Source organism: Marmota marmota, unplaced genomic scaffold, assembly GCF_001458135.2.
Source record: "Marmota marmota marmota unplaced genomic scaffold, marMar, whole genome shotgun sequence".
Lineage (NCBI taxonomy): Eukaryota > Metazoa > Chordata > Mammalia > Rodentia > Sciuridae > Marmota > Marmota marmota.
In genome coordinates, this window is record NW_026000077.1 from 6,110,357 (window position 1) to 6,121,181 (window position 10,825).

General features: G+C 37.2%; 1 protein-coding gene across 5 annotated transcripts in view; it reads right to left on the reverse strand.

The window, feature by feature from the left end:
- Spag17 (sperm associated antigen 17) overlaps window positions 1–10,825 on the reverse strand; it is a 221,680-nt gene that overhangs the window by 58,496 nt on the left and 152,359 nt on the right. For all 5 annotated transcript variants that reach the window (XM_048814580.1, XM_048814581.1, XM_048814579.1 and 2 more), the window contains 3 exons: window positions 5,160–5,377; window positions 3,839–3,983; window positions 951–1,105 (listed from right to left, as the gene is read on the reverse strand). In XM_048814580.1, the coding sequence (XP_048670537.1) occupies window positions 951–1,105; window positions 3,839–3,983; window positions 5,160–5,377 (518 nt within the window). The remainder of the gene's footprint in view (window positions 1–950; window positions 1,106–3,838; window positions 3,984–5,159; window positions 5,378–10,825) is intronic.

Here is a 10,825-nt window from a genome sequence, read left to right on the forward strand (position 1 = left end):
TCTTAGTTACTCTCCTTATATCAAAGAAGACATTTGGCATTTGTTTTTTAGGGATTGGCTAGCTTCACTTAGCATAATCTGCTCTAATGCCATCCATTTCCCTGCAAATTCTATGATTTTGTCATTTTTTAATGCAGAGTAATACTCCATTGACACCAGGTAATTGTGTTTAAGAGGAAAAAGGAGGGAGATGGGAGAGGTGCTAACATACACGCTCCCCCTTGACCTTCCAAGAACAAAACTTTGCGTCAACAAGGCAAACTGCTTTCCCAGGAGTACACAGACGATATGCCCTCAGATAGTGGGGATGGACTGGAGGGAGGGACAGAGAGTTAAGAAGGAGGCTGGAAGCTGGGTATATGCTGCCATTAGCATATGCCTTATAATTCCAAGGGCTTGGGAGGCTGAGGCAGGAGCTTCACAGGCTCAAAGCCAGCCTCAGCAATTTAGTGAGGCTGACCTAGGGAGAACTTGGCTCAAAATAGAAATATATTTTTTTAAAGGGCTGAGGATGTAGCTCAGAGGTTAAGGGTCCTTGGGTCCAATCCCTGGTATCAATCAATCAATCAATCAAATAAAAAAAGAACAAAGAAAAAAGAAGCTGGAAATGGCTGGAGGGGAAGTTCAGCCGATAGGCAGGGGCCAGATCATCCAAATGCTTCTAACAGCCATAACACTAGCATATAGGGGCTCCTTAGCGAATGTTTGGCTTATAATCTAATTCGAAGTTACCAAACCTTTGCAAAACAAGGAGGGCAATGTTTTTCTGGAATAGACTGCAAAAGGAAGATGAGTAAATTAAAGTCCGAGAAGCATATTCTACATTCAGGAGAAAAAAAAAAAATAAGAAGCAGTTTCACTGCAGAAATGTTCACTGCTCTGGGGGAGTAAATTTTCTTAGCAGAATGGACACTTACCTTTGGCACTCCTCATTTTCTAACTAGACCTACCTGGTACGTTCCCTGTGGTTTTGCAATAACAGATGTTCCATCCCCAAAGGTGGCGCAGCAGCTGCTGTCCTCGCAGTTGGTGATAACAGTGGCATAATATGAGTTTTCTATCCTCATACACTTCACCTGTCTGGTGATAGTCTGGGGTTCTTCAGCTATGAGCAAATACATGGAAAGCAGACCTGAGATAAGGCAGACACTGAAAAACAGATCCCATCCTGTGGATCTTGGTGCTGTCTCCTGGCTGTCTGGATTCCCATGGAAAGCAGATTCCACAGGGTTGGAGTATGGCCTAGTCTGTCAATTCAGAATAATCCTTCCAGAACAAATTTTCATGCTAAATTTAGTATACTGTATTATTCTCATTACTCTTTTTATTTTGAATGTTTTTCAATTTGAAAAACCAAAAAGCATAACATTTAAATTGACCACCTATGTATTCACCAATCAAAATTTACACATGTTGGGTCTGGGGTTGTGGCTCAGCAGTAGAGCCACAACTGTGTAGCTCACCTAGCACGTGCAAGGCCCTGGATTGGATCCTCAATACCACATAAAAATAAATAAAATAAAGGTATTGTGTCCAACTATAACCAAAAAAAAATTTTAAAAATTACACTTGTTACTATTTTGCCATATTTGTTTCAATATTTATAATATGTATATAAAAGAAAAATTATAAAGTTGAAGTTTCTCTCGTGCCTGGATTTAACTACTCCTTACAATCAATTTTTATTGTATAAATATATGTGGCAAAAACAATATGTATATTTTTTCTTTAAGTTGACAAGAATTATATATTACTCTATGGAGTTATACGAGTATATACATTACTCCATGTAATTATATGATTACATAATTACTATACCTACCATTCTATACCTGCTTTTTTCTTTTAATGTTGTGTTGAAGCCTTGAGCAGTTTTGATAAGTGTGTGTGTGTGTTTGCGCGCACGCATGTGTGTGCATGTGTGTGCATGTGTGTGCATGTGTGTGTGTGATATTCCTTAGAACCACTATACAGTGTTCTTTTTGTATAAACATACCATATTTTATTTTCTATTCTGTTATTGATGGATATTTATGTTTTTGCAAAATTTCAATATAATAGTGTTGAAAGTAGTACCTCTGCACCTGTTTCCTTGTGGAATAGAGAAGAGTATCTCTTTCTATATATAAATACATACAAACACAAAAACAAAAGTAGTTCATCATATTAAATACATGATTTTACAGAGCAGGAGTGGGGAGATGTGGGTCAAAGGTGCAAACTTGCATATATGCAGAATGAATGTCTAGAGATCTAACATACAGTATTAGGACTGTAATCGATAATATTGTATTATATAATGTAAATATTCTATGAAAGTATATTTTAAGTGTTCTTTACACACACATAATCATTATGTGAGGTGATGGACATGTTAGTTTGCCTGACTATAGTAATCATTTTACTATATATAAAGATATCAGAGCATCATGTTACACACCTTAAATATATATAATAAAAGAAAAACAAGCTCTGGCATTTAGTAAAAGGGTAGTCAGGAAATAATTTTCCTTTAAAAATACTCCTTAAATTCAGGATAGGAAGAGTGACAGGCTCTTTGATTCTTTGAGCAGGTTCCAGTTAATTAGCAGCTGCAGCTTCCTTTGTTCTTACACTACCTTGCTGACAATAAGATATGCTCAGATTTGAAGGAAGACCAATGGAAGTCACCTGTTTATGCAAATTAGATGCCTTCAGGATCAAAGAAAACAGATCTGAGGGCTAATATCCAGGATGAATGGGTCATGATTATTTGTTTTCATTTGACACTAATGTGGAGGTTAGTGTTATAGATGAGAAAGACTATCCATAAGCTAACTCGAACTGTTATCACTCCTGTCTCTGTTGAGTATAAAGAGCATAATAAATGATAGTGATGCACTCCCACCTTCATTGCAGCCATTATCACAGAAGCCAAGATCTGGAATCAATCTAAGTGTCCACCATGGATGAAAAGATAAAGAAATAATGTAAAGCTACACAATGGGAGGCCATTCAGCCTTTAAAAGGAAGGAAATCCTATCATTAGCAGCAACATGAATGAAACTGGAGTATATTATGTTAAGTAAATAAGCCAGGAACAGGAAGAGAAATACTGCAAGATCTTACTTAAATGTGGACTCAAAAAAAGTTAAACTCACACAAGTAGAGAGAAGAATGGTGGCTCTTAAGGGTTATTGGCGGGGGTCACATTTGGGGAGATGTTGGTCAAAGGACACAAAATTTCAGTTAGATAGGAGAACTATGTTCAAGATATCTATTGTAATTTGGTGAGTATAGTAAATAATAATATACTTTATTTTGAATATTACTAAGAGTAGATTCTAAGTGTTCTCGCTACAAAAAAGGATGTGTTGTTAATGCATGTTAATTCAGTTGGCTGAGTTATGTTACTGCATATACATTTTAAGTGCATCATGTTACACATGGCAAATAGATATGATTTTAATTTGTCAGTTTATAATAAAATTAAATTAGAAACTAAGACAAATAGCAAAATACTAATAACAACAATAATAATAGCAACACAACACAAGGTTCTAATAGGTCCTGATATGGATTGCATGAGTGTCCTTTGGTTGGTCTAATTTATAAAAAATTATTTTTCTTAGGTGTGTGTTCAACAATCTTTAAGGATTATTTCTATCTTATGCTAATAAGTTATAAAAATACTTGAGGGTTGGGGATGTGGAAGTGGTAGCATGCTCGTCTGGCATGCGTGAGGCACTGGGTTCGATCCTCAGCACCACATAAAAATAAAGATATTGTGTCCACCTAAGAAAACTAAAAAAGTAAATATAAAAAAAATTTTAAAAAATACTTGAAAAATAAAACTTACTTGTTTCTTGATCTTCTGAATAAATAATATGATCTTCATAAACTTGATAAAAGGTTGTGATTCTGGTACCATCAGCATGATCCACGATCCGAGTACCATCTTTCCTTTGTACAATGACCACTTTATCTTCTCGAGTCGTCATAACCTGAACACGTACAGGCAGTGCACAATCATTGGGCCGAATGGTTAATCCCCAGTGCACTTATTGTTATACTCCACTGAATACCAAGATGGTACCATCAAAACATAGTTATTTATTTTCAAGTGAAAGTTCTAGCTTATCTTTCTGATCTACAACTTGCCACAATCTTTCAGGCAGTCAGTTACCCCTAGTTTGCAGATTAGGAAATTTAGGCTTAGAGAAGTTAAGAAACTTGCTCAATGTCACTTAACAAGTAAGTGACAAAGCATATTTGTGAATTACAAGTTAGCATCAGGACTGTGTTGAACCCAGGTCTGTCTGGGAAAATGCCCACAGGTCGTCTCTCCTAGGAAACTACAGAGTTAAATCTGGTGTGTGTGGCTGCCTTTTATCCTGGGGAATCCTCGCTCTGCAGGACTATACTGGATTGGTGAACTAGAAGTTGACTTGCAGGTGTTGGGCCTAATGTCATCAGAGTGGTACATGGAGATTGGTTAGGGGATAGAGGCTACCGCTTCTCTATGTCAAGTTTCCTCATCTGTGTGCTAATATACATGGGTATTGGGACTGAATGAGACAGTGTACACAAAACCCCTGAAGGGAAGCTTGGCACAAGGAAGGTGCTGTTTAATTCAAGAGTTGTGATTTCATACTATAAATAAACATTATTTTCCATACTACTAATTCTTATGGTACACTTAAAATCTTTTGTATAGTTTCTCCTTGGTGTTGAATTCTTGAGTTATTCAATGTGAGCATGTCACATTCTTAAATACACCTTGAGTTCTTTGAAATGAAGGGTCATGAACAAATTTCTACCACTCACTGTGATGGGCACAGACATACATACAAGCATGTTTAATGTTAGGAAATATGTGACATCATTAATCATATATATCTTGAAGTAGTATAGAAAATCCATGACCTTCTTTCATTTCAAAAATTAGTATTTTGTTCTGATCTGGTAACTCATGTACACACACAAAGTTAGCATACAATATGTTTGTCAAATATACCCATATAATGTTTTTAGAGTGGAGAAGATCCATCCATCCATCCATCTGCCCATCCACTACTAAAAACTATTTAAAATTTATTATTTGCTAGACACTCTTCAGTATGTTGTTTCAGGGCTTTAATGGTTTAAACAATTTTGCAATAAGCAGTAGTTTGCCATACCGTTCCATTGACAGGATCTGTGGACTCAAAGGATAAAAACGGGGCCAAGCCCACTATTCTTTCTAAGCCTTTGGTGCCAATCCGATTGCCTTCAGGTGTGGTTGTAAACCAGGTGCCCATGTGAACCTCCACAGGAGTTACTGTTTGAATTACTTCTGGTTGAGGTTCATGGGTTTCACTCTTATGTGCCATTGATGATTGATTTTTGTGACCTTTTCCTGTGGAAATTAAAGTAGAATACAACACAACATAACATAGTTTATTCACATCATAAGTTTTGAAGCCATATAAACTACCTCAGATATCAAGACATAGACATTGCTAAGTGGTCTTTGCCAGTTATGTTATTTATTAATAGGGGGAAAATATCAGGCTATGAATATCTTCGTTCTGGCTTTGAGCCTTGGCTGGATCCCCGTCACCTTCTCTAAAATATACACAACTTGCTGTCTGCTGCATAAAAGCTATTCAGTTAATTTCTGTACACTTTTATATCTTGCTTAAACCTCCTTGGATCCCAGACTTGGAGTTCTTTACTCTGGATTTTAAAGTCTACCTTTTCTCTTGCGTATCTGTCAAATGTGAAGATTCCTTCTTTTGACATTGAACTCTAGGTCACAAGCCAGGTGTACCTTTGGACTCTCATTAGGAGAGATGAATTTGTACCACTTAAGTACCACACTGACAAACATCTGATTCATTCCCCCATTTCCATTGTTCCCAGCTGACATCCACTGGGATCAGAAAGACAGAAATGAAGGTATCCTCATAGAACTCTGAGATCAATATCTGTTTAGTACATCTACACATAGTCCAGATTGTAAATTCCACATAGCTCACTGATTCTTACAGAATGCTTTTGTTGATCCATATTGTATATCCATATCTAAGGATGCAATTCAACCATGCTTTGACAATTTTCTGTGCTAATTCAACAGAGCTATAAGTACACATAAACATGACACCTTCGATTTTAATTTGCCTTATTAACATTTTCTCCATCACTTTCTTAAGTCTATATAAATCAACAGAGCAGTAAATTGAGCCCCAATTAGAAGCATTTTCCATTTTTCGTGTGTGAATCCTCCAGTGTGGTCATTTCACGTCACCTGTGTGGTGCTGCTGAAGAGGTACATGGTGGCACATCACCACATGATGTCTCTACCACTCAGGTACAGTTAGTATAAGATGATAGTCAAATGTAGGAAGAAGGCAATAATGCACTTCAGATGCTTATTACTTTTGCTTTTAATATAATTTGATTTTTAATAATGGTTGTATTTAACAACCAGCTTTCATATTTACTAAAACACTTAATAATTGGCTCTTGTGAGCCAGTTCAAGCACAACACTGAATCCATCAGAATAAAAAGATGCCCAGTACCAAGTGAACTCCCATGACCTGACAGCTCAATTCCTAGATATGTGCCCAACAGAAACATGCATAAGAATGTTCACCAAAGACATACATAAGAATGTGCACATGAGATCCGTATCTCAACCACTCTCTCAGGGCAGATTTACTCCATTTCCATGAATAACAATGAGTAATTTGTAGGTAAGATTTGACAGTATTACAAGCCTCAATGATGACATAAACCCACAACTAGAAATAAATTGCATATAAAGATAGTAAAGGATTGGTAGTTCCAGAAGATTTTCCAGGTTCAGACCAGGAAATGTATATCAGGGCATGAATCTCCATCTAACTAATTAGGATTCAATAAATGGGGGCAACCAAAGAAAACAGACACATGGAGTTAAGCCCTTCCATTGCTCTAAGATTTAACTGACCTATTTACACTTTTAGAATGTTATTGGCAATTTAAAATGTCATTTTCAGAATGGGTAGAGAAGATCCTCCAGAAATGGTAGCAAATACTTTAGGTATTAGCTTTTCTTCTACTGCTTCACATTTCTTCTTCATCCTCTGCTTTGTCCTATTATTTTCTTATCAAAGGAGGTAAACTACGGAAAAGTCATTCCAGCCTGAGGAATATGAGAAAAGGAATGGGTTGGGGAATAGCATGGTATGTTCAGACAACTACTAACAGGCCAACTACTAGGAGAGGATAAATTTCAAGAAGATTTTGGTTGATGAAAGAGACTGGAGAGGAGGTAAAGTGCACCTTTGCAATATGTTGAAAATATCCGAAATTTTCCTTTAGGTGATATTTAATAATTGAAGAGTTTGAAGACGGATAGCAATGTGGTCAAAAGATTAGTTAGATGCCTTTGGAAGGAATTTGGAGAACTATTTAATCAAAGTAGGAAAAGCAGTCTAGAGGTTTTAAACAGGTAGAGAATAAAAGACAAGAGATAAACAAGTACAATTTTAATTGGACAAATTTGGATATGAAGGGATAGGATGGATATGAGAGGTGAAACAACACAAAGAATTGAGCATTACATGCAGATTCTGAAACTTCATCAACTAATCTTCCAGTATTAAGAACAGAAATCAATAAAGTGAAGCAAACTGGCTAAAGATCAGACTGAAAGCAAGAGAAAAGGATCAGGCATGGCTGGGATTCCATTTTCAGGAACATCAGAGACTTGATACCAAGAATTCCGCCAAAAATGACTCAACTCCCAGAGAACATTTTTTAATCCAAAGTGTCTGTGAGCTGGTAACGACAGTAAGGTCAACACATGCCAAGTTCTGAGTAAAAGTGAGACCCCAGAAAGGTAAAAATAGCACTTACGTGGCATTTTGCCCTGTAGGTCTGTCAAACTGCTAGACCTTGGGTATTTGCTTGCTTAGTGTTGTACGACTTGGAGAGGAATGGAAGGGAGCCTACTCAGTCTAGAGTGGGGTGAGTTTAATATGAGATGTCTCCCAAACTCTGAGACCTAAAGGCCTATATTCTCCAAAAGAGAAGTCATGTCAAAAAAATGTAATAGCTGAAGTTTAAAAAAATTAACATGCATGTTTTCCAGGAGATAGAACAGTTTCAAAGAGAGCTGAAAGAGATCTAAAACAATTATTCAGAATGAAGCTGAGAGGGCCAAAGCAACAGAAGTCATGAAAGACATAAAAAGGCTTTTAACATATATTTGATAGAAATTACAGAAAAATATAAGAAAGAAATTATCAAAAACAATATTTGAATGGATAATTAAGAAGAAATTTGCAGAATTAATGAAAGATGCTCATCTACAAATTCAAGAAGCCCAAGGCACCGCACTTCCTCATAAATGAATAGAAATTCACACTTAGCCAGATCATATTGAAATTGTAATAAAAGCCTAATATTTCAAAGGCAGATTTTCTTTAAAGCAACAACAATTAGACTGACAGTCAACTCTTAAATCAGCAACATCAGAAGCAAGGAGTGTGGAAGATTACTCTGAATGTACTAGGGGAAAATAGCTGTTTATTTAGAACTCTACATACAGTGGATTTTCTTTCAAGAATGAGGAAAAAGTAAAGACATTTCAGAAAATATCAGTTATACAGTAAATGGGCTAAAATCTCTAAAGACAAAAAAAATTAATTTAATTTTTAAATAGCTAGTTACATGCTGCTCCTAAGAGACGCATTGAAACATAAGCCACAGGAAGTAAAATGTAAGTGTGGAAAAAGTTATATTGGTAAAGTATTAAACAACAGCTGGTGAGGTCTGAAGCTGCTGTGCTTTCTTGCAATGACTATTCCTTTGTTTCTCAGAACAAAGGAGGGATAACATGGTATCTCTCCTTTGCCCTGTGGATCTGTCAAATCAACAGACCCACAGTATCAATGTGCACATTCCACAACTCTGTTATAACATGGTTGCCACTCTATACTATAAAATCAGAATGCCCAATCAGAATGTGTATTATCTTATATGGGAGACAAAAAGCTATCAAGGGCAGAGTAACTATTATAAAGAGTTATATAAGACAAGGCCCTGCTGTGCTTTGGGCTAAGCCTTTGGATACCGAATCTGTTCGGCCAGTACCAGACCAATAAAATGGGCACCAATAAAACACTGTTTCTTGCTGAATGTTCCGCTGCCCTGTCTCTTTGCATGAGAATCCCACAATACTATGATAATCTAAGCACTGTGAACATTAGAGGGAAGAAAGAGTCCTAGGATAAAAAGCATTGCAAAATGATGAAAGATTAAATTTACCAAGAATGTATAGCAATTCTAAAGTTGTAAATATCTAAAATTATATCTTCAAAACATGTGAAGGAAAATCTGACAGTCATTAAAAAAGACAAATTTATTTTTCAAGTAAAGAAATAAAGATTAAATTATAAGGAGTACAGCTTGGAAGAGATTATTCTATCCTTCCAGGAACTTTAAACATAATTTTGCTGAATAAATTGATATAGTAAATTTAAAAATATGTAAAGATACAGGAAAATTTTGACCTGTGGGACAAATAAGACCTGATGTATGTTTTGCATAGTTTATGAGGTGATTATTTTTAAAGAAATTTCTAAATAGATAAAAAAATTAAAAGGATAACATTTTATGACACTTGAAAATTATATGAACTTCAAGTTTTAGTGACCATACTTTTATTGGAACAGAGCTGAGCCAAGGCTTATTTAATAATGTATTATCCAGGGCTATGATTATGCTCCAATGGCAAAGTGAAGTAATTATGACAGTGACCATATGGCTCACAAAGTCTAAAATATTTACAATCTTGTTCTTTACAGACAAGTTTACTGAAATCAGACACAGATCTGAACAACACAACTAACAAGTTTTATCTAATAAATATAGAGAACACTGTAATAACTATAGGATACTTGTTATTTTCAAGCACAGAATTTTTTAAAACCTTGACTGTATATGAGGCTTTAAATTACATTTCAATACCTTTAAAACAATTAGTTTAAAATCAATTATATATATATATGGTGCGATGCTACATCGTGTACAACCATACAAATGTAAAGTTGTGCTGTGATTGTGTACAATGAATCAGAATACATTCTGCTCTCAAATATCCCTAGTTAAAATAAATAACTAGATTCGGAAGATGGTGGTGAGGGGAGTGCATTGCCCCCGTGTGCTGCTTCACTGTGTGGGAGTATGACAAGTCAGGACGGCTAAAGGATATCTTGTTAGGAATTTCCAGCAATAGTGGGGTGCTCCAGAACCTGGAGGAAGGATTTCCATCGCACGAGGATCGGCTACGGGGACTCAAACGCGAGAGGTTTGTCGCACGGAGGGTAACACTGCTTATTCAGCAAATCGCCCCGCGGCTAGAGTCTGCAGCGCACGCTGGGAAACGAGGAGATAGCGACGCAGGGATACAGCGCTGCAGTTTCTGCCAGCCGTGCAAGCACCGTACTCAGGGCTGAATTCTGGGTTTGAGACGGGGGAAGGAAGCGGTCCATCTCGGTTCTCCACACCGGTCAGACCACAGAGGAGGCCAGCAGCCACCATGTTGGAAAGCTGACGTCACCATCCCTGTTTTCGACTGACCGCAGCTCATTCAGCCATAGAACAGGTAATTTCAGGCTGCCATTCGCCTGCGGCTTACAGACAGATTGCTCGGGCTCAGTGCCTGGGTGCTTCTTAAGGCCTGCTCTTATCGGAGCAAGCACCGAGCGTGGGGCGGCCGAGCTCCGGCTCCCGGAACTGCCCTGGCCCAGGGCTAGGATCCCACGGAAACTGCTTCTCGGTCCGGGTCCTGCTGAGGGCCGGTCAGGACTCACC